General features: G+C 42.3%; 2 protein-coding genes across 10 annotated transcripts in view; one reads left to right on the forward strand and one right to left on the reverse strand.

Annotated features, from left to right (window-relative positions):
* The window catches only part of POLA1 (DNA polymerase alpha 1, catalytic subunit), a 178,593-nt gene extending 170,062 nt beyond the window's left edge, over positions 1-8,531 (reverse strand). For 3 of the 4 annotated variants that reach the window (XM_028727457.2, XM_077927408.1, XM_028727458.2), the window contains exons 1-4: positions 8,373-8,531; positions 1,778-1,899; positions 1,380-1,476; positions 118-198 (exon numbers count right to left, since the gene is read on the reverse strand). In XM_028727457.2, the coding sequence (XP_028583290.2) occupies positions 118-198; positions 1,380-1,476; positions 1,778-1,899; positions 8,373-8,424 (352 nt within the window). In that variant the 5' untranslated portion in view covers positions 8,425-8,531. The remainder of the gene's footprint in view (positions 1-117; positions 199-1,379; positions 1,477-1,777; positions 1,900-8,372) is intronic. The other variant, XM_077927407.1, reaches the window with a different exon arrangement.
* A 127-nt stretch (positions 8,532-8,658) lies between these two features.
* PCYT1B (phosphate cytidylyltransferase 1B, choline) overlaps positions 8,659-24,948 on the forward strand; it is a 34,485-nt gene continuing 18,195 nt past the window's right edge. The window contains exons 1-2 of one of the 6 annotated variants that reach the window (XM_077927411.1): positions 8,659-8,877; positions 11,096-11,313. In XM_077927411.1, coding sequence (XP_077783537.1) covers positions 11,301-11,313 — 13 coding nt within the window. In that variant the 5' untranslated portion in view covers positions 8,659-8,877; positions 11,096-11,300. Of the gene's footprint in view, positions 11,314-13,393; positions 16,585-24,948 lie in introns of those variants that run through there. The other 5 variants (XM_077927410.1, XM_077927409.1, XM_028727465.2 and 2 more) reach the window with 5 other exon arrangements.

Consider the following 24,948-nt stretch of genomic DNA (forward strand, 5'->3'; position numbering starts at 1 on the left):
CTTTGTCCTTCAGCAATATATAAATGTGTACCCTTTCAATGAGATGCTATGTCTATTCTTCAGTCTAATTTTAATTAACTCCCTCTCAGGAAAGCTGCTAAAAAAATGTTCACTCACTTTTCTTGCTGGAATCAAGAGCATCATCTTCCAACTCTTCATCGAAAATCTCCCTGCCATCTTCTACGTAGCCAACACCATCTATGTAGGAAAAGTGTCATACTTTAACCAACGGGCAGCAGACAAACCCAGACTCTATCTGGATGTGAAGGTCAGCCAAGTTCCTCTTGATTTTCCATCATTTTGTAACTTGTATTTAGAGTGTCCTCTTGCCAACAAAAATATTGTTACAAATTCAACACGACCGCTTCATTTGTGACGGGTGTTTCTAAAATATGCATCAGCTCGGTCACTCAGGGGAGAAATCCAGCTTATAGATTCCACATGTATCGTCAACATTCTCATCTCCTGTTCCTTGATACATTAAATTAAGTTCTACTAAAAACCAATGACCTACTTTCTGCTTAGTAAGCTTAAATGTGAACATGCCCTCCATGAAGTAATTTGGGATCAAAGCCCGAATGGCCCAACCAACATATGCTTTGGTTGCAATTGTGCAAACCACAGCCTAAGCATAGCAAGTTGGCCAGGAACAGCCAGACAACTTGTGACTATCAACCTAACACCAACCCTTGACCATTTACTTTACTGAAAGCTTTTTACAGGGTTGTGCCAGCTTTTCACATATTCTAGTGGCCTACAGTAAGCACAACCAGCTCATAACAAGTGGCTATTGTGGCCCCTCTATTAATACATCAGTTTTGAGGAAAATCCCACTCCCACCCTGAACACTATGGTCCAATTCCTGTTAACAATGTGCAAAGCCACAAGTTATTTTGCAGATCTCATCGATAAAAGCACTGTTCAGACCAGTTACTTTCATTTTTAAGCCTTGATATTATTATTATTATTATTATTATTATTATTATTATTATTATTATTATTATTATTTATATCCCGCCCATATGGCCAGGCCTCCCCAGCACTACGGGCGGCTTCCAACAGGATACTAAAAACACAATAAACCATCAAACATTAAAAACTTCCCTAAACAGGGCTGCCTTCAGATGTCTTCTAAAAGTCATATGGTTGTTTATTTCCTTGACATCTGGTGGGAGGGCGTTCCACAGGGCAGGCGCCACCACTGAGAAGGCCCTCTGCTTAATAAGTTCCTTTGGATGCACACAAGGAATTGGATAATCTCTATGGGATTTTTTTTAAAAAAAATTGCATATAGCAAAGGTTATCCAAACCAAGGGAAGAATAGCTGTTTTAATGTCAGCACAAAGTCAAGAGTGAAAAATTAAATCCACTTCACAAACCATCATCCACAATCCAGTCATCATCCTGCCGTTCTCTGACAATCTTGGAGTATTGTTCTTCATCAATTTCATCATAAACACTTGTGAACTCTTCAACCTGCAATAAGAAGTTGGGAGCAACCATTGTAACTGTCCCTCTTTTCAAATGGGCCAGATAATAAAGTAAATGAATAAGTCAGATACGCAGACCTGGTCAGGACTTCTATTTATATAAAGATAACACTGATAAGCACATTTAATGAGTAAATTTAGGTACCTTTCTCTCTGTCTCTCTCTCTCTCTCTCTCTCACACACACACACACACACACACACACACACACTCTCACACAGAGCACAACACAGTAGCACTTCCCCATTATGCATTTCCGTGGAACTAAAGCCAGAACATTTTAGTTACCTCATATTTTATTTTTTCACCACCTTTTGCTTTTTTCAAACGTTCCAATGCTTCTTGTCTCCCTTTTTTAACTTTCTTCTCACGACGTGAACGTGAAGATGTAAGGTTTGCAGAATCAGCTTCTGAAAGGCACAACAGTAGTTATTAACAAAGGTTAGAAACAGAGTGCACAACATTTAAATAAGCACACCATTATGATACCAATAATCAAATGCCATGGCCAATGAGAGAGGTTTTTAAATGTGAAATTAAGCAAAACCTGCGAATAACTTTTCCTGCAAAATTAAAAATTAAAGAAATTTTACTATATGTTTTGACAGAATGTTCTCCATTTCTTAAAATGAAAACATAAAAATTGACAACATAGCGAATAGCAATTAGTCAAACTCAGAAGCTGGTGATTAGCAATGAACTTTTCTCAGATAGCTAACTAAGGTAAAGGTAAAGGGACCCCTGACCATTAGGTCCAGTCGTGACCGACTCTGGGGCTGCGGCGCTCATCTTGCTTTATTGGCCGAGGGAGCCGGCGTACAGCTTCCGAGTCATGTGGCCAGCATGACTAAGCCGCTTCTGGCGAACCAGAGCAGTGCACGGAAACGCTGTTTACCTTCCTGCTGGAGCAATACCTATTTATCTACTTGCACTTTGACGTGCTTCAGAACTGCTAGGTTGGCAGGAGCAGGGACCGAGCAACGGGAGCTCACTCCATCGCGGAGATTCGAACTGCCAACCATCCGATCGGCAAGTCCTAGGCTCTGTGGTTTAACCCACAGCGCCACCCACGTCCCTTAGATAGCTAACTACACATAGCAAAAATCTATATATCTAATACATAGTTCTCTAGTTAGTATGTTAACAATTTTCTGTGTCTCCATTTTTCTAACATAAAATTTTAATTTTGGCTGCATCCACTACAGCCCCCAGAAAAATCAGGTCATAACATGGCTGTAGCCAGGATTTATGTTGGGGGAGGGGGCAGGATACCCATCTGTCACCATCCTCTGTCTGGCTGTTTAGCAGATTGGGAATGAAATGTCTCAGCAACAGCTGTTTTAAATTACTTTCTTTTGACCCCAAGTGCTCAGAAAAATCCATCAAATTTTTTCTACAATTTCTACTTTTAGTTAAGTATTGTTATTTATTTACTTGATGGGGGGCAGCTGCCTCCCCCTACTACACCCATGGGTCAGAAGCTGTTGGTGTGGCATGGGGAGGCATCAGGAAGGGGGAACTGTTCATACAAGCTGCCTCTGACTGACCCATGGTGGTCCCCCACTCCCCAAACCTTTCCTGAGGACCCCCTGAGCGCAGAGGATTTTCTGGGGGTGCAACAGGAATGAGGGACAGCAAAGCTAGACTGTGCAAATGGTGTCAAGAGCTGTAGCAGGTGAGTTTGCATTACAGTTGTTACCCAGTGTAACAGAAAAGCCTTTTATTTAATTGTTTTGTCAATTATTTACAAGTATTTTAATAAAAATAATTTCCAAGTCTTGACGGTAACATTGAAACAATACAAAAGACTACAATTCTATACACAAATACCTAGGATGTGACTCCTACTGAACTCCATGTGGCCTATGTCTAAGTCAGTGTTTCCCAAACGTTTTTGGGCAACGGCACACCTGTTTACCGGAAAAAAATCTCGCGGCACACCACCATTAAAGCCCCGCCCCGTGACGTCAGCGCGCAGCGTCACGCCGGGAGGGACGCACAAAAGTGAAAGTTTTTTCCCTCCCCCTTGCCGGGGTGGGAGGAGGCAGCAGAGCGAGGGACTGAGGGACGGCGGCAGCTGAGGCGGCCACCCCTCGACGCCGTCCCAAAAGCCGCCAAAAAGCCCTAAAAAAAGAGGAGCAGCACAAAAAACACACCACACACGGGGGGCGTGTTCTAATTTGCTTCTAACTCCGGGTTAGAGCGCAGCACGTGGAGGATGGGTGGGGAAAGAGAGAGGAGGCGCACTGATAGAACGCCAGGCACGGGGGCCGCCAGGGAGAGCCAGCGCGCGCCCCACCCCGGACGCTCGCGGCCACCGCCATCCCTCCCTCCCAGGGAAGGCGGGATTAGAGCAAGCGCCCGGGCAGCAAGAAGCGCGCGCGCGCCGGCCCTGCCCTGGATCCCTCAGAACCGCCAGTCTCTGGGAAAGTGGGCGTGGCTTCAGAACTCTCAGGCAGCAGCACCCGCCGCCCGGCAAGGCTTCCCATTGGGAGGCGCGAATGCTTTAGTGGGCGGGGATTGGTGCAAATATAGGCAGGGCGGGCTGAGAGGAGGAGCCGCCGCCGAGGAGCAGCGACACCAGCAGCGTTTCCTCTCCCCCCTCCCCTCCTGTGTCAACAAGCGGGGCGCCTGCGCCGGGGGTTTGCGCGTCAGGCAGGCAGCCAGGCAGGCAGACGGCGAGAGCCCCGCGCTGGGCAGCCGCTGCTCGCCGCCGCCGCCCCGCGTCTCGCCGCCCGACTCGCCCGCCTCCCTCCCACGGCACACCAGCCGATGTCTCACGGCACAGTAGTGTGCCGCGGAACACCGGTTGGGAAACACTGGTCTAAGTAAACTTGTACAGTGGTACCTCGGGTTAAGTACTTAATTCGTTCCGGAGGTCCGTTCTTAACCTGAAACTGTTCTTAACCTGAAGCACCACTTTAGCTAATGGGGCCTCCCTCTGCTGCCACGCCGCCGGAGCACGATTTCTGTTCTCATCCTGAAGCAAAGTTCTTAACCCGAGGTCCTATTTCTGGGTTAGCGGAGTCTGTAACCTGAAGCGTATGTAACCCGAAGTACCACTGTATGAGGATTGCACTGAGACAAAACAATCCAAAGCCCTAATCTTCCACAGTGGAGGAGAGTTGGATGTAGCAGGAGTCCCAACATATAACTCTGCTCAGCTGTTCCAACCAAGGGGAGCTTCACCAGCTGTGCCTGCCAAAAACACAGGAAGGCAGTAGCCAGAATAAACACAGGGTGTTTTGGGGGTGGAGCTGAGCTCACCAAAGCTCTAAACTAAAGCCTGTCTACCTATCTGCTATGGGCCCAAGCTGGGCCTCTCAGCTGGCACAGCAAAACAAAAACAAAAACCATCTTCCCGGGCCATGGTTTGACTTTGCATAATTTTTGAATCTGCTTTCATGGTTTGTCTCTTTCAGACAGGCCATGAATTGTAAGCCAAGGACAAGACTTGGTTGTGCTTCATGGTTTGTCTGGAATGAGACAAATCACAGGCTAAGGTTTGGATGACATGCCGGGCCGGGCCATGGCTTGGCTTACAGCAGCAGGGCCAGAGAAGAAGCAAAGAGGTCTGGGAGCCTACAGACTCTCATGCACCTGTGCTAAACCATGGTGTGGCTTAGCATTACATGCAAACCAGGTCTATTGTGTTTTTTATTCAGAAGTAGCCAGCTTGTATTGGAATTGCAGCATTAAGCATAATATGAAGTTTATAATAAATAAACGAGTCCTGCTTTAAAAAACAACACAAAAACTATAGCTACTCATGACACCAGAAAATTAATCCTGAAAATATGACACTTTCACAAAACAAAGTAAAAGCAAATAAATGGATTTATATAGATGATAAAATAAAAAAAAGTCTTCCCTGTGAATTGGCAGGGCTTCCATGTTAAATCCTTCAGAGCAAACATTCTTGGTATTTTAACAGCTTCTGAGGTATCCATGGAGCACAAAATTAGCAGGGCCTACATTTTCACTTTTTTTACTAAATGAAACTTCATCTCCTCCAATTTTCAGCTTGTACAGACATATCACACATACACAAGAGTAGTGAAAGGTCTCTATGATGCATGAGGCCTTCTCAGAGCTTTCAAGCAACATATGCTAGAGCCTAAGAATTTGAAATATTTATTCATTTATATTTACATGAGCTATTCATATTTGAAAGAATAATTATTGTTAATTACCAACCCTAGCTTACAAAAAAAATATGTTTTAATCACTGTACAAGTGTCTTAACACTTTTTGTATTAAGAACTATTTAGTTCAATGTTGCTTTGGGAAGGCAACCTTATCTTGGTGCCTTGTCCCGCAGGTGACACTCCCCCCATACAAAAATCTCCTCACATTCCCAACTGTTCAGGTAATATTTTCAGCCTTTGGCTCAAATTGCTTTTTAACAATAGCCCTATTCAGGCACAGGGGCAGGGCAGAAGTTGCCATTTCAGTCACCTTCTGACTTACCTGACTGTCAGAAGCAGGGCACCTTTTTACTCATGAAGGCTTCCCACATATTTTAGAACCCTAATTATGTAAAGCTCTAAAATGCACAGGGAAGGCAGCTGAAACAGCAACAGAAGAAGATATCGCTAGCACCTTTATCCCTGCTGCATGCACACACACACACACACACACACACAGAGTTAATTCACACTATACACTCAGAGGTTACCATTTGCAAGTAGGTTTGACACCCATCTAATCCAAGTTAAGTAAGCGTTTCCCAAATATTGCCTGCACTAGTTTAAGCATCATCAATGATTACTATCAATATATCCTTGCTGTCATTTATCAAAACAGAAATCTAAATGAAATTCATTTCTGTTTTGCTAATTTTATGGACCAAATTGCACATAAAAGTCTACATAAATGGGAGAATGTTATATTGAACTCTATGAGGCTTCTAAACAGAAAAGCTTAGGATTGTGCAGAAAAACCCCTAAAGATTTGTAGACATTAAAAGCAGGGGTTTTTTTTTTAAAAAAGTGAAGGCATTAAGTCAGATGAATACATAAGTATTCATAAGCATAAAAATGCAGAGGGAAAGCTTTTTTTGCTGTTTGCAGACACAGCAATATCTGCCATCACTAAACAATTACAGTTATAGAACAGTACTAATTAGAAGTACTAGGAAAGTGTAAAACTTTAACATTAATCTTCTCTCCATGACAGATTACAATTGAAACATATTTCCATGTATCACCATCATGTTCTCCATAAATGATTCCTTCTAAAAGCATTCAAAAGATCTTTGGGGAGAAAATCAAGGCTCATCTAAGTATTGCTGTCAGCTTTAAAACACAAAAAAGCATTTTCATTTTGAGCAATTATTACACACACTGCTGCAGGCTTGAAAATAGCCTCTTGCTTGATTGCCTGGAGGTGATTCGTGCCACAGACAATCAGGCTAGAAAGCAGTTGTCAACTAAGGGTAGCTGGCCCTCCCACCCCCACCCATTTCCAGGCCATCAATATGCTTTCCCAATCTGGTGCCCTCCAGATGTTTTGAACTGCAATTCCTATCAGCTAGGACAGATGATAATTGTAGACCAAAACATCTGACGGGCACCAGGCCGGGAAATGTGTGGGCAGCCAGGCAAGTAATATTTGTGAACTACAGTGCAATACTTTGCATGCTGAACTTGACAGAACCCCCTCTTTGTTTGTGGAGCGCTTTCTCTCTCTCTGATGTGAAGATTACAAGATTACATCCTTAGTAACTTTTATGGGCCCACATTTCAACAAACCAGATACTTTTTCAGGAGAGGAAAGGAATTTTCTACTGCATTTGCTCCACGCTTTATTGGACAGCAATGTTGCCAAGTCACTCCCCTCTCATTTCATCGAACCTTTGTGCTCTTCCCCATGTCCCCCCAGTTTACAGATATCTCACAAACCCAACTTTAAGACACTTCTTACCCAACTCCTCAGCAAAATAAAAACTCTTTCAAGTCACCAACTCTCTTTCTTTAACTTTAGAGAGGAGAACCTATGTAACCCTGAAGACAACAGGGAAGCAGCAACAACATTTTCGTTCCATGCTTCCCTCACAACCCCCTTGTGAGGTAGCTAAACCAACTAGTAGATGAGCCTCTGCCTCTGTTCATTTGCCTTTCACAATTACCCTTACTCCATCCAGCCTGCCAGGTAGCTAGCTGCATCTTAAAAGAGCAATGCTGCAGGGGTGCTGTCTCCAGTCACTGGCCATTTGGGGAAACAGCCCAAACTTAACAATACTATTACCGTATATTATATTATATTATTATATTATATTATATTATATTATATTTATAATCTCTCTCTCTCTCTCTCTCTCGCACACACACACACAAACACACAATTTCTAGTCCAATGGAAATAAAGACTCAGATAAGAATCTCCAATTCAAAGGTTTGTTAAGAGGAAGACATTCAATGGGCACCTGCAAAGGTGTGTTTCTTTTAGATTCCTATTGAACCATGTACACCATTCAAATGTAAAACGTCAAGGTTTGTAAGTGGCGTTTTTGGTGGCAATTGAAAGCAAAGGTGTCACAGGAGGAAGAAGCACTATCCCCACATACATCCCCGAGAGCAAGCACCATAGAAACCTGTGTGACTTACTTCCAGGTAAACATACCAGTACATGACGTTGTCCCGCCTTTCTCTCTCCATCCAGGACGCTTGCCCCCAAATCCACCTTCCCCGTTTGCAGTGGTTTAGCCTCAAGTCAAAAGACAAACAACCACGCGCGGTTGCAGCTTCTGCCGCCCGGGACTCCGCACTTACCTGGCCCTGCGCTGCCTCCCTCCTTCGCCCCCTCGCTCCCTTCCACCCCCGCCGCCGCCTTCCTCGCAACCCGGCGCCCGCCCGACCCGACGGCGCCGCCTCCCTCTCACCTCCGTGGCAGCCGTCGCCAGCCCCGTCGCGCGGGCTCCCGCTCAAATCCATGGCGGAGAGGGAGCTGACTGCCGCCCGCAGCGCCTCCAAGCCCGGCCCGCAACTCCACGCTCTCGCGCCAAAGCGCCTGAAAGTGGCGCGAGAAAAGAGACCCAAGTGCCCCGGCCAGGCGAGCAGCCAATCAGAAGCCGCGGTGACGACATCCGTCCTTCCTATTCCGCTTCAGGGTCGAAGGGAAAGAGCCATAAGAGTGGCTGAGCTGCACCTCGGCTGGCTGCTTCTGGGAGGCGGCGGATTGGGGAGGAGGGAGGGAGGGTGTGCGTGAATGCGCGCGCACGGCGACGGTGATGGAAGGCTGTGCATCGTTTCCTTCTTTGTACTTTCGTGCATTCCGAATGTGGTGGGATAAAAAGATACCGACAGGGATGAATTATGGCTGCAGTATGTTTGCAAACCCTAGGTTACCTTGCTTCATGCCTAAAAGAGGCAACTAGATTTGTAAATGTAATTATGTAATGTCATTTCTTGCGCATCTTTGGACTTTTACTTCCCATGCTTGGAACGGGTTTGAATTTTTAGCTTTAAAGACTAAAATTTTGACTCTTACTTGGTTTATTTTTTACCTGCCGATGCGTTGCTTGAATTGTGGTGATTTTATTATTTGTTTGTGGCAGGAGTGCCCATGTTTCCTTTAAATAATGTTTGGATGCTTGCATTACATAAAGTAAATAATAAGTCTGGTAGAGCCTATTGCAGGGGGCTTATCTATAACTTTTGTTATATGTAGTTATATAGCAATTCTTGCTGCTAATTATTTCTAGCATAACTTAATGTGGAAATGGTTTTACAGTACAGTATGTGGTACTAGTCCAGCTCTACATGCACACTATACCTTTAAAGCACATTAAAGGCACATTCCTTCCCTCAAAGAATTATAGGCACTGTGGTTTATCCCTCACCAGTACAATTCCCAGTAACTCTGAACAAACTACAATACCCAGAATTATTTGGGTCTGGGGAATGTGCTTTTAAAATATAGCCAGTGGCAGGTTCAGCAAGGTTATTTCCATCTAAATGGGGTAAACCTCCATTCCTGTGTGACACAGTCACAATTCTCCCCACACTCCAAAGTGTTTCTATTTTTAATAATAATAATAGACTAAACAAGCACATACATGCACCTGCGCATTTAACATTTTGGCTACTTTTTCCTGGTGCTTTCACATTTGCCACCATGGGCTCCTTTGGGAGGAAGGGCAGGGTAGAAATTTAATTTAAAAAATACTTATGGAACTGTATCATACTGAGTTGGACAATGGCCAGTGTTGCCTGCTCTTGACTGCAGCGGTCAGAGGTCTTTCCCATCACCTACTATTTGATCTTTTTAACCGGAGCTGCTAGGAGTTGAACCTCAGACACAGAAACCTGCCATATGAGTCAGACCATTGCTTATCCAGCTCAATACTCCCTACCCTGGCTGGCAGTGGCTCTCCAGGGTCTGACTCAACCCTACCTAGAGATGCTGAGAACTGAACCTGCGACCTTCTGCATGAAAAGCAGGTGCTCTGCCACTGAGCTACAGGCTTCCTTTCTGAAAGCTTCTACATGTACACTTCCACTATGCTATAGACATTCCCTACTGTAAATAAGGACATCCATCTCAATTCTGTGCTTGTTGGGAAAGTTGACAGGAAAGCCTTAGACATCTTGATAATTATTTAGTGCATTTAGATCTGGATATGAATTGCTTTGTCTTTGCTGTTTCAAGGTTGTTTTTTATATACAGTATTATGCTTGTCTGTTTTTAGATGGTTTGGGTGAGGTTTTACACTGGCTCTGTGATTTTATGTTATTTATATTGAGGTTGTCTTATGGATTGCATTGTATTTGCATAATTTATAGATTTCTGTAAACTCCCTTGGGAACTTTGATCAATGGGTTGTTCTAGAAATGGCACAAATACATAAATGTTCACTCAGAAGCAACTTATGCCCAAGTAACTGTGCTTAAGCTTGCAGCTTTTGTCACAAATAATACAGTATTAGCTAGACTGGGGGCGCTGCCATGAAGACCCATAATACATATCAATGAAGTAGGCCACACTTTAATAGTATTCATGACCCCATTTTAATACTGGGGGACTGAGGCAGAGAGACAGCACATTCAAGGCCATGTGATAGCTGCCCACATTTTGCAGGTCAAAGTTTGTTGTTAACAAGCTTAGTAAAAGTCTCATTTAGATTAGTGTATCTTGCTCCATAGCCACTCAACCTCCTATGCAAACATTTTAATTTTGTGTGTGTATAAAATATGACATTGGAGTATTGAACCACACTCCTCTGCCCTTGCCAACTAAACTGTTTTTCTCATTCAGTCAACACCAGAATGTTAACCAATGACACAGTTAATTTTACAAAGTGAAACTGTTGCCATAGCTCCAGTACAGCTTAAAAGAATAGCCTTTTTATCCTGGTTCTAAAGTTGTTTGTGCAAAATACTTAATTATTTCTTTCTTACAACTTTAATTCCAAATAACCATGCTAGTTCCTCTCACTGTAAAACTCCAGTTGAATCTCAATGGATTTTGCTTGGGTTTAAGTGCATATAAATGTGCAAAGGCTTGAGAAGGAGAAAAACTACATGCAGACTTGGGTCGTCATATTGTAAATAGTCTTATCACCAGCAGCTTATGCTGACATGATCTTTAATCCTCGTCATACAGAACAGCTTGGCATAACCTTTGTCCACTTCTTTGAGGAGGGGGAAAAAAACCCTGGCGTTTTATCAGGTGACTCAGAACAACTTTAAACATGCTCAGTTTGTAAGTGAAAACCTCAGAAAGCAAAGTGAAAGAGAAGCACATTAGTAAGAATGGTGGGCCATCAAAAACGCAAAATAGAAGGAGCTGCAGCAATTCATTCCTACAAATGTCAGCGAAAGGTGAGTGTTGCTTTTATTTCTCTCTGCTAAAAATAAATCAATCATACATGTAATTATAAAATCAGATAATTACTCATAAACAAGATTTTATTTATTTTAACATTTATAAGCTGTACATTTTGCCAAAAATGACTTGTGAAGTAGCAATGTTAAGATGCACATCTTTATTGATATATATTACAGCAAATACTGCTTTAGGGTCTTAGACCACGATGACTGATTTCCACCACCACCTCTCAAAAGGGTGTACAGATTATTTGAGGCTATAGTATATTGCAAGCTAAGGCACCAAAGTAAATAAACAGTAGTTTAAATGTACAAAACTTAGTAGAAAAGTTACGATTGCATTGCGGTAAAGAGTCTGCAGTGAGTGATGTGACATCCCTTATTTCTTCAATATTCTTGTATGCCATTATGACTTAGCAAGCAAACTTTAGCACTTGCATTAAAAATTGGTATGGCTGCCAGATGCCAGATGTGTCATGGGCCCCATGGAGACTTCTTGTTAGGGCTGGGCAGAGGCGGGGGGGGGGGGATAATGGGATGTGGAGCTGGATCCTGGGGAGGGACCCAGCTGTCTGGAAGGTTCTGAACTGGGTACTGAAGAGGTGCAGAGTGGATTGTCAGGGAAGATCTCTACTTTGGTCATCAGACATCCAGAGTCCAGTGACAGAGCAACTTGACCTGATGCAGCACTGCCTCCTGCCTGCAAACTGCTTCCCACCCCTAGAGGGGCACCTGAGGCTAGATCAGACAATGAGCCAATCTTGTCATTTCCACCTCCATTTGTAAGGATGCAGCAAAGGCAGACCCAGCAAACCCATCCTATATTCATAACAGTGTCTGCTTGCTTGCCCAGTCCTATGGCTTGGGATGGCAACTGCAGGAATGAATGTGCCCACCCTGCTCTTCAGAAAAGGCATATATGGATGGGGTATCAAGTTTTTGGACATTGCCTTAGCTTATGCCTAACTCCGCTGTGAACTTCTGAACCATGTAGCCTGATATATGGTTAAGCATTGAAGTGAATTTTGCAATAAAGCCTTTGGCAGCCACCAAGCTATGACCATGTGTGGGAGCCAGAACACAATCAAATACTTTTTTCAGAGGAGAAGCACCTGTTTGTTGTTTTATTGTGGTCATCCCTAGCTAAATACACGATGCTGCTGACCTTACTCACAAGGCTGTTGTCGTAAAGGATACTTAATACGATTTTTGTTTACTTAATGTAATAGGTTTCCATCTCATTTTCCTATGCAACTATATTCAAAGTGGCTAGCAATGACTCCAAACACTAAAACTATAAAATCACAATCTAAAACCACAAGAATGCAAGTTTTAAAAAATACCATATCAGAGTCACAAAAAAGGAAACACTTGGAAAACAGCACCAGAATAGCCCAGTGAAAAATATGTCATTTCAGCAGTATCTATTAAAACCCAAAAGTCTGCATTTCAGCAGTATCTATTAAAACCCAAAAGTCTGCATAAGCGGGTGAGTCTTAAGACCTGAAGGTGGAAAGAGAGAATATGATGGATCTCCCCAAGAATGGCATACCACAATTGTATATAAACTTAAATAAGGTGCTTTGACCATTCCGAAGTATTATATAATTGCTAAATATCATCATTACCAATAATACATTAGCTACAAGAATATGTTGCAGTTTGTCATATTTTTCCAACAACAAATTTTTGAGTAATGGGGCAGTTTGATTTCCCTGCAACATAAATGCTTTATTCATGCAGTGACTGAAAACTCTTGAGTAAAAAGGCTTTTATACAACAGAAAATCATTGGGAATTATTCGCCTTTAGTTTGCAAAAGATTTCAGCCTTAATGATAAGACAAAAATAAGTAAAATACTGGTCCTGATTCCCCCCCCCCCCAATATGGTGAATTTTGGTGAAGTTTTGTTACACTGTTTTGATTTGTTTTGTTACTCCTACATCTCACAAACTCTGAATTTCCTCCATAGTCCATTTTATATGCCCTTTTTTGCTTTCTCTTCTGACTTTCCCCCCTTCTCCTCTGCATAAAGCCATCCTCTTTGTCTGAAGTGACATTTGAATAATACAGCTTTAGCTATGAGTCATTCTGCTACAGTTGGTTTAGCTTCCATTTCACCAAGGATGTTGTTTTTAATTATGTTGCTAGAGTCAAAGCAACTTCCACAACTAAAAGTGCTTTCAGAGATCTGTTTCCACTGGTACCCAAAGCTCCAGACAGGAAGCAAAAGTTCCCCCTAGGAAAATGCCATCTAGTACTGGATATTGACTGTGGCAGCAGTGGTTCATGCAGATCCTGCCAGTACATTTGCACTAGCAACAATAAGCATAATCAGCCCCATATGGATTGGGGGTGTTAGTGACTGCCTGGAAGTGCTTTGAGTTGCCTTTTTACTTTGTTGCAAAAGCTTAACATTTATCATGGCCTGGTATTAAGACTGAAATATCAGCTGCTCAGAGAAGTCAGACCGACTCACCGCCCTTTCCTAAGTAGAGCCCTCCATCTTGGTTCCTGCACACCATACACTAAAACCTGGTGAAATACCACTGCCCTCTTAGGAGTGGACCTCAGGCTCTTCCAGTGAACAGAAGAAACCTTTCCCAACTTGGGAAGTATTATTCAACCAAATCACTACTATTCTAGACTTCACCTCCTGGAAGGAGCTAGTGTCTGAAGAGCAGGACACGGGTCCTTAAAGATGTACTCACTTAAGGTCACTTAAGGGGATGGAGCTCCCAGAAAGACACAGCTGGCTAGGCTATAAAACCCTGACAGTTGCTCCAGGCTAGAGCTGAGGTCATGTCTGTAACCTTAGTTGGGAAATTGCTGGCCATGGTCCTGAACTCACACCAAGAATCTGTGGGCCAATACGTGCAATTATGTCTAGAGTGCTGGACCTGCCCTGTTTCAGATCAGTGCCAGCTTTGTGTCCTCTTGCTTGTGCTGTTGGATCTCTGGGATGATAGAATATTTCATGGATCAGGAGAATTCCATAGGTGGCTTTGTATTATATCTTGTAAAAAATAAATAAATAGGGGTCTTTGAAGGGTATGAGTCCTGTAAGTCATGTGATGTGAATTGGACACAAAAGATGGTCAAAACAACCATCTACTAGATTGTCCACTTATCAGACACGTACCTGGAGCTCTACAAGTGCTACATGAAATTGCATGAACTGTCATAGATATCTAAGTAGATGTGTGGAAAGAAGGCAAAACCCCAAACACACTTCAGGTGTCTCTTATTTTTGTGATATATCAGTTATCCAGAATGCAGCTTATAAGTGCCATCTGTTAGAACTGGATACCATGACAGAGTTCTTCAGGCCCTAGTTGGTTTAATGTCTGTGCTTCACTTGTTGCTCACCAGTTGCAGCCTGATTGGGATTAGCAAGCCTCCAGGAAATGCTAGCTCAGTTTTGCATCCGAAGTTTAGGTAGGCTGCTGGTTTAGATACACAGGCTGCTCTCTCTTTTTGTTTGGCTCTCTCTCTCCATGAAACACACTCTTTCTCTCTGGCCTACCTCAAATTTTCCGCTTGCCTGCCTATCTGTGCTTGAGAACAGGAACTACATCCAACTGACTGTTGACTGGAGTATATAATGACATGAAAGCTTTGGGATTTGCTTGGAACTACATATGGACATGCCTTAGTTTGATTTCTTGGGCTATCTAGGGCTCATGGTTCTGGATGGATTCTTGTAAACACACCACAATTTCAAACATCTAAAGCAGTCATAATTTATTCAGTGGTATTTGTGAGCATGACAGATTTTAAAAATAAGCGGCACACAGCTACTGTATATTGCTTAGTAAACAATTCAGCTACTGAAGTGTGGATGATATTAGGAGTATGAACTGAGGACTGGCTGCACAAGACCCTGCCTTATACTGAATCAGATCACTAGTCCATGTAGCTCAATATTGTTCATACAATCTCCAAGGTTACAGATGAGATCTTTTCCAGCTCCTCTACCTGGATATGGTAGAAATTAAGCTTGTGACCTCCTGAATGCAAAACATTTATTGTATTAGCGTAGGCCTTCTACGGAGTTCAAGTTACATGTAAAAATAAAAATAATCATACATAATAATAATCACATGAATACTATTTATCTGAGGAGCTGTCCTTTCAGTACCTCAACACTGCTGATATTTGTACACACGAATGTAAATTTTTCCGTGTCAAGACTGCATTATTTTGCCAAGTTTGATCTGGACTGTTGAGTGATTTGGCTCATAATTTTCCAAATGCTAAAAGGTCTTTGGGAAGGAAATCATATTAGAATATTGTGCTTGGACATGAAATCATTCATCAGATCAGTTTAACATGTCAGCATTCAAAGGAAAAGTCCACCCATGTTGATTTAACTATGTAAAAACTGTGTGAGAGTTGGTCTGATAAGAGGGTTAGGTTACTTACCGAGAGGTGTTTGTAAGTAATCTGTTTTGCCTCACCATGCTGATTGTTAGTACTGGTCTGGAATGTGCAAAATCCTAAATTAGATGTATGTATATACTGGGCATTTTTGCATCCAAATGTGTATGAGCAATTAGCACATTTAATTCAGGAAAAATAAAGCAGGTCATGCATCCAAACGCATACTGAAATAGAATATTAAGTCTTAAACCAATATTCTTCAGATAAATAAAGACTGCTTTTTCTTTTTGCAAAATCAGAAAAGATATAGCCATGTAGATATATATTTTGCAATAAAGCTTTGAAGGAGATTTGTATAATGCATAAATACATCTGTGTTTGTACCAAAAACTACAAAAGCACCATATAAAGAGGGGTGAGGGAGAGAGATGTTCTGCTGGCGCTCATATCAGCCCGCCTCCCAGTATATATCACATAACTCAGTTAAAGTGGTACTATGATGACAGGAACCAACCAGAAAGCACCATGCAAATCAGAATACTGTATCCTGTACCAGCTGCTCTGTTGCTAGCTGGTTGTTATAGTGATAAACTGAGGCCTTGCCTCTTGGCTTCTCCTTGAAAGAAAAACCTTTAATTTCTCAAGGGAAGGAAAAGAAGTGAAGGGGGAGAAGGCGGGGGAGAGAATTACATGAGAAAGGAAAACATTATCTGACTGAGAAGAGAATAGCAGAGAGGGCATCACCGCAAGCAGCATTCACTGGCCATGCCAGTGCTTGCAACTAATGCTGAGTCAGAAACAGGTATCCCAACATCCCTTTCTAATGAGCTTCCTTCAGAAACCATGGAGGAGATAGAACACACATGTCCTCAGCCTCGACTGGTAAGTAAGAGACAAAAGGATACATTTATTTGAGCTCTTTGTCTTATTAGGATGTAATGAAATCAGTACTTTATAGCCTGAATAGAAATTAGAAAACAGCTTCATCCATTTTAGCTCTTTGTGTTTATTGTCTATATTGTGAAAATGTGTATTACAAAGTATTAATTATATCTACTGCATTAAGAAAGACAATTTAGGGATTGCTGCATGTTTCTCTCTTTCAACTGTCTCAAGCTATGCAAAAATAAGATTAAAAAATGGTGCTTTCCCCATCCCTTTGTTAGGTTCAGATTGCAACAGAACTCTTCCTTTACTCCTTGCCTGTTCTTTGCCTTTCTGCTGATTTAAAAAATGAAATGGCAGGGAAGAAGGGATTTAACCATCAAAAAAGCAAAAACTGCCTTTTAGAGAAACACTGGAAAAGAATGTAACAGATCTCACTTTTTGTTTTGGTTTTCAGGGATTCCAGTGTGCACAAAATGGATGATATTACTTTCAAGCAGTTGAGAGCATATGAGTTGGGACAGTAGCATTAGGAGAAAAATCTGCATTTCTTCAGTAATTAATCTATAGAAATTGTGTTTGTAAGGAAGCTAGCTGCATATAGAATTAAGCATCCCTTCCTCACTGCATGGATGCTGTTCTGAATTAGACCAGCACCCACTTTGAATATTTTCATTACCATTGTTTCACATATACATTTTGTATCAATCAAAATTTTTGCTCAGATTTTTTATAAGGGGGGGGGGATAAAGAGTTCATCTTGGTGATTCTCTGAAGTTGTTCGTTCCATAAGTTATGCTTGAGATACTATAAGAGCTACTATGAAAGGTTTGCATTGTAAGAGATGAGTGCACTAGCAGATTATAATTAGGAAGGGTAAGGAAATGGCCTCTGATGTATGTGAATAGGATTGGGTTTACTTCCAAAAGTAAGTAAGCTACACTACTAGGCCAACTTACCTGGGAGTCAGTGATGGGTATTCTGTGATGGGTACATGAAAAGGTTATCTAGCTTCATCCTAACCACACCCCAGCAATCTAATACAAAGTACCCTGGGGGCTGCATACTGTTTTCCATAGCAATAAATACTTTCCCCCATTTTCGCTTCCTAAAAAGTAGTTTAATCACTCCCATCACTGCCTCCTGAGAAAGCAAAACTCAGGCAGCCAATTTGCCAAGCTGTCACTGTGACGTAGGCAGTAGTTTAATACTTTCCCATGGAGACTATTTAACACTGAAATGGAATAATAACTTTGATTTTTTACCAGTGTTTAAACAATCATTTAACGCTTACATTCAACTTTCTATTTTAGACGCTATTAAAATTCCATAATAATTGATGAACGTGACTTAAATTAACTTTTTAATAGGGATGAGTTGGGGTTTTTTAAAAAATGTTTTGTTTAACGCATGGAGACGGTTACAGACATTTTGCATTGAAATGTGCTTATGATAACTATTAAAGAGTTTCCTGTTGAAACCTCATGCACAACAAAAATATCCTGGAATATATTAGAATCCCATCATCAGACAAGAAGAATGAAAATAATATATTGATTGATTGATTGATGTCCCATTAAACTTTAATTAGTTTAATGCTATGCCAATGTCCAGTGCGCTTCCACCGCCACAATGTCCCATTACAGCAGAGCATTTCACGCAGCAGTTTAAGAAGGGCCGGAGTGTCAGTATCCCTTCAATAAAGGAATCTTGGAGCAAGCGGTTTGGAACTCAAAGAAAAGGTTTATTTACACAAAAACAAAAAACCCTGGTGACAAACCACACATATCAGCAAACACGCCCAAAAGAAAGGAGGGGAAGGGAACAAACACAGGAGTGAGCTGACTATTTATACAAACTCACATTCCTGGAAGCTTAACGACTTTCAGCTGCTCAGTGACTAGAGCGTCTTGATTAGAGCCTTTTAACCCTTTAATACCAACACCCCCTCTCGCTCGTAACACTGAGCTGTACCAACCTTAATTCAAATTTAAACCTGAACAGAAACATTTATGAGATTGCGGACTCAAAGCTTTTGTAAAACCGTCTGCGAGATTTTCTTTGCTTGGACAATACTTTAGTTCAATTAAACCTTGTTTTACACTTTGGCATACATTTTGATAACGGATATCCAAGTGTTTTGTGTGTGTCTTGAATTGACCTGATTTAGCTAGTTTAATACAAGGTTGATTGTCTTCCCACACTCTGGTAGGTAGGGAACATTCTCCAAACAATTCTTGTACCAGTTGCTTATAAAATTCCAGTTCTCTACATACATCTGATAATGCATTGAACTCAGATTCAGTTGAACTTAAAGCTATAAGTGATTGTTTTCTTGATCTCCAACCAATTAGTGCATTTCCAAATTTTATCGCCATTCCTGACACTGATTTTCTATCTGGTCCAGCATCTGCCCAACTGCTGTCGGCCCAACATTCAAGTTGTGTGCTGCCCTCTGCTGATAGTTTTAAGCGAAAGCTTTTGGTGGTTTGGAGATACCTTAAAACTCTTTTTACTCCTTGCCAAGCATGCATTGATGGTTTTTCAGCTTGTCTACACAGCATGTTGACAGCATATGTTATATCGGGCCGAGTCCACTGTGCAATGTGGAGTAGACTGCCTATCGCTGACTGGTAAACCCCGGGATTACAGAACTCTGCCTGTTGCTCAGTTTGAGCATCCTTTGTGTAACTTAACTCCATTGGGGTTTTAACACCGGCACAGTTGTCCATTTTAAACCTTTCCAGCAACTGCTGGATCTTAGCTTCTTGGCTGAGCCAATAGTTCCCATCTTCATCTTGCTGAATTTTAACTCCTAAATAAACAGATACATTGCCTAGTGATTTTATCTGAAACCTTTCTCCAAGCTTTGTGGCAAATTGTTGTGCAAGTTTATCGTCCTTTCCACTGTATAATAAATCATCAACAAATATCAAGACTGCTTCTTGTTCACATCCCGAGCCTTTTAGATAAAGACACGCATCTGCTGCGCTCTTTCTGAACCCCATGCTCTCTAGAGCATCGTTTAAGCAGGAATTCCAATTACGGGCGGACTGTTTCAACCCATAAATGGATTTGTGTAGGCGCCAGACCTGGTTTGGCTTATCTCCTTCAAAACCTGGTGGTGGTGTCATATAGACTTCCTCCTGTAAGTCTGCATTTAAATAAGCCACATTGACATCAAAATGAAACAGCTTATTTCCCTTCTTAGCTGAAGAGGCTAAAAGCATTCTTAATGACTCCGATCTTGAAGTAGGGGCATAGATTTGAGAATAGTGAACTCCTTTGCGCTGCGAAAACCCTTTTGCAACTAGTCGGGCTTTATATTGCAACTCCTCAGTAGTTGTGGGCTTTAAACGATATACCCATCGACAACCTACAGCTTGTTGCCCTTTCGGAAGCTCTGTACTTGTAAACACACCGAGAGACTTCATTGAAGCCATCTCTTTTTCCATTGCTTCCTGCCACTTTACGGCTTCTGAGCTTGGAAGCTGTTGTACTTCCATATAGCTATCTGGCTCACACTGTGCCATATTTACGTATACACTTGTCACCTTAAACCGCTCTGGCGGCTTGCCCTTCGTGGCGCGTTTTGACCTGCGCAATTGCTCCTCTTGTGCCCCCTCTGACCGTTGGCTGTCAGAATCTGTCTCAGACTTTATGTCTGGACGTGCCTCTAGGGATAAAGACCTCCGTTTAGATACCTCCCTTGGGCTTGGTGTTGCAGGCGACCTGCTTCGCTTTTGCTGTCTGCTAGGCCTACTGACTGGCGATGTTGGAACACTTCCAGATTCTGGCTTTTCTACCTTAGGAGAAGAACCTTGTGCCTGGTCAGAATCTGCATCTGAACCATGTGCACCGTCCCCTTCTGGCTCACCACCCTCTGGACTTTCATTCTCAGCATAAATGCCTAAATCATCTCTCAAAATTTCAGGGTTAGCATGTAAGTGAGTCCATCCGGATTGCTCACAAAATTCAGCGCTCCTACTGAGGACCACTCTTGTAGTATCCCCATCTGGGTCCACAAACCTCCAAGATTTGGCATGTGGTTCGTACCCGCAAAAGATGAGTTTCCTAGCCCTTGGACTTCCCTTTTTCCTTAACGCTTTTGGGATAAGTACATAGGCTTGAGATCCAAACACCCGAAAATAATTAACTTTGGGCTTCTTCCCATATAAAGCAAAATATGGCGTAGTATCAATTACCGAATTATATACTCGGTTCAGAATATGAGTAGCCGCCTGCCAGGCTTCTGCCCAGTAACTTTGAGGGAGTTTAGCATCAAACAACATAGAGTTTGCCAACTCTTGCAGAACCCTGTTTTTACGTTCGGCCACACCTCCTTCTTGGGGGGAATAAGGTGTAGACAGACGATGCTTAATTCCCTTTTTCTTAAAGAAATTCTGCAACACAGACCCGGTAAATTCTGACCCTCTGTCTGTCTGAAAAGCAAGTACTCTAGTACCGAATTCAAGTTCTACTGCATGAACCCAATTTTTAACTGTTTCTGCAGTATCTGCTTTTGTTTTGAGAGGAAAAAACCATGTAACCTTTGTTTTGTCATCCGAGAGACACAGTGCATACTTCGAACCTCCCATGCTAGCAACAGGCATTGGGCCACATAGGTCCATATGCACAAGTTGGAATACTTTGTCAGACTTCCTATTTGAACTGGGATAGCTGCATCTATGAACCTTCGCACTTTTGCATGCAGTACAATCCAAATACTTAGTACATTTGTTCAATTTGCACCCTTCTGATAATTCAGGTTGCCTTTTAACATACTGAAAATTAATATGTCCCAAACGGCGGTGCCATAAATGAACACAAGAATTATGGGTAGGCGAGTTCACACAACCAGCATGAACCTGTTCAACTTCATCTGGACTTGTCTCAAAATAATATAACCCATTTCTGCTTTCCACCTGCAAAAGAGATACGTTATTCTTTGAAATAGTGCAAACCCCATTTTCAAACACAGTTTTAAACCCATTTCTATCAAGTTCTGACACAGACAAAATACACCCCTTCATTCCCTTTAGCACGTAGGCATCAATTTCTGTTTGCAAACAATTCAAGAACACTGTGCCTACGGTCTCTAAGGAACGTTTAGTTGAATCTGCCATTGTCACAACTTTAAGGGTTTGCAAATGTCTGCAATTCTGCAAACGGACACTAGATGGCGCCACCAGGTGGTGAGATGCACCACTGTCGATCAACCAGCGTAGATTGCTGCCTTGGCCACGCCCTTGCATCAACACCATTGCTGAAGCCATGTGCTGTGTGCTGTGGGAGTAGCCACAACCTCCTCCTCTTCTTCGACGTCCCCTGGAACTCCTTGTCTGGTAACTAGGGGTAACGGCCTTGGTGCTGTCTTGACCAGGTTCACGTGTACAATTCCTGATTAAATGGGAAGAGGAACCACAGCGAAAACAGTGTCTAGCTGCAAAAGCATTTACTGTGTTCTCAAACTCAGCATCCCCACTCTTAGGCACAGCATAACTCCCCTTTGAAGACAAACCTCTTTCTCTTTGCCTTTTATCCTGTTCATCTGCAAGTCGAGAAGAAATGTATTCAAGGGTTAATTCAGTTGAAGGCATAGCTTCCAAAGTTAAAGCTAGAGTCTCATAGCTTTTATCAAGAGAAGACAACAATATGTATGACTGCTGCTCCATAGAGAAAGGAATGCCCAGCTGTCTTAGTTGATTAAAGGCAGACACCATTTTGGCAATATGTTCTTTCACACACGCTCCCGGTTGGAGACGTAAATCAAACAAACATCTTGTAGCATGGATCTTGGCCCCCGCAGTGTTTCTGGAATTTAGCCGCTGCAGAACCGTCCAGACCTCATGCGTGTTCTTTAACTCAGAAACATAAGGCATTTGCTCTGGTCCCACTGCCAACACTAGTAGACCTTGGGCTTTCCTGTCGTGTTTCTGTGAAGCTGCCGCTGCTGCTTTGTCTTCTGCAGACGCGTCTGCAGCTGCCTGTAAAGGCGGTGCTTCAATACAACTCCACAACTCTTTTGCTTGCAACCAAACCCTTACTCTAGCCTTCCAATCTTGCCAATTTTTCCCATTGAGTCGCGTAAATGGGACAGTAAAACTTTCCTGGGACTCTGCCATCCTCCCTGGGGCTTAGGAACGATACTCACACACCTGTAGACCGTCTCCCAGCTGCTGAGGTGGCTCCTCGAGGAATAAGACGTCTTCCAGCGAGTACAAACTGCGCAGTGCCTGTTTAAAACTTTTTTTCTAGGCACATTGCAGGACTCAAGCTGCTTTGAAGGCTTTCGTTGTCGGCAACCGCTTCTGTCTTCGCTCCAGTCCTTTCATAAATCACCCTGAACTGCACTCCTTATCTCCTTCTTGACGTACAAACATCCATAACCTGTCCCATTAAACTTTAATTAGTTTAATGCTATGCCAATGTCCAGTGCGCTTCCACCGCCACAATGTCCCATTACAGCAGAGCATTTCACGCAGCAGTTTAAGAAGGGCCGGAGTGTCAGTATCCCTTCAATAAAGGAATCTTGGAGCAAGCGGTTTGGAACTCAAAGAAAAGGTTTATTTACACAAAAACAAAAAACCCTGGTGACAAACCACACATATCAGCAAACACGCCCAAAAGAAAGGAGGGGAAGGGAACAAACACAGGAGTGAGCTGACTATTTATACAAACTCACATTCCTGGAAGCTTAACGACTTTCAGCTGCTCAGTGACTAGAGCGTCTTGATTAGAGCCTTTTAACCCTTTAATACCAACAATTGATTGATTGATTGATTCTTTATATCCTGCCTTTCCTGCAAGGAGCTCAAGGTGGCATACATAGTTCTCCCTGTTCCCATTTTATCCTCACAACAACTCTATGATGTAGATTAGGCCAAGAGAAATTGACTGGCCCAAAATTACCAAGTGAGCTTCATGGCTGAGTGCGGATTTGAACCAGGTCTAGTGTGAACTTAGTACTTGCATATGCATTTTGCCTATTGTTGTAGCATTCATCTGGGAATGTTTATTGCTTCAAGAACTATATTAATATTACCAGAGCTTGTTTTCAATTTCCACAGCGTTTTGAATGAAAGACAGGAGTGACAGTGTGTGAATCAAGATTTATGGAACACTTTAACTTCTAAAATAAGCATATGGTGGGACTGTATGTATTCCTATCCATAATCTAAGTCCTGCATGAAATAAATGTGCTGTTAGCAAGGGTCAAGAAAATACAGCTTTCATTTGGTCAGGATTCAGTAAGAAACATTTATTGAAGTGGTAGAGAATAAATAGGACAATGCAGGAAATGACTTTGTACATACAGTGGTACCTCGGGTTACAGATGCTTCAGGTTACAGACGCTTCAGGTTACAGACTCCGCTAACCCAGAAATATTACCTTGGGTTAAGAACTTTGCTTCAGGATGAGAACAGAAATTGTGCTCCAGTGGCACGGCGGCAGCAGGAGGCCCCATTAGCTAAAGTGGTGCTTCAGGTTAAGAACAGTTTCAGGTTAAGAACGGACCTCCGCTACGAATTAAGTATGTAACCAGAGGTACCACTGTATATTGGAGTTGTTTGATTGAAATCATCCCACATGAAAATTGTGGTCTGTGTTTGAAACCCTCAGAATATAGACAACATAAAGAACTAGTAGGATTCTGAAAGAGTTCCCATGCCAACTGATTCTGGGCCTCTAAACTCAAAAGGATCAGAAAATTACAAGGCTCCCTCCCCTCCCTGCTCACTGAAGCAAGGTCTACAGGAGCAAATGGCCTACAATAACCCTATCAGATAAAAAAAGAATTAGAAAACAAATAAGGAATACAGAATTGTATAAGCTTTTCCCCTCTTATGTTATATTCAGTTTAAAAACTGCAATCACCACCATCTATTACAATTGGCCATTCTTCCTGGGGCTTGTGGGAAGTGAAATCCAACATTTAGTCTTCACACTGGCTCTAGTGGTGCTGCGGATATGTATATAAGAATATTTAGATGGTTGCCAGAGAAACACTGAAGTTGTGAGCTTTATTCAATTAGGTTTATTTCACATGGAAGTGCTTTCACACAAGAAGTTTGCCACACAATATCTGAGGGGGCATAGTCACAAGAGAAAGGCACACCCCATGACAGAGTTAGCTAATGTGGTGGACAACAGCTCCCATATAGCCCAACAACATCTGGAGGGCACAATGTTAGCTATCCCTGTCCTATGAATTTCAGAACATTTGAAGGGGCCTCTGGGAGCTTTGAAGTTTATAGGAAATGCACTAACAAAGTACTTCATTATCAGTCGTGTAGTTAGTTATTTAACAAAATTTATATACCACTTACAAAAGACCAGATCCAGGCACTTTTGGAAGAA

This window comes from Podarcis muralis, chromosome 4 (assembly GCF_964188315.1).
Source record: "Podarcis muralis chromosome 4, rPodMur119.hap1.1, whole genome shotgun sequence".
Lineage (NCBI taxonomy): Eukaryota > Metazoa > Chordata > Lepidosauria > Squamata > Lacertidae > Podarcis > Podarcis muralis.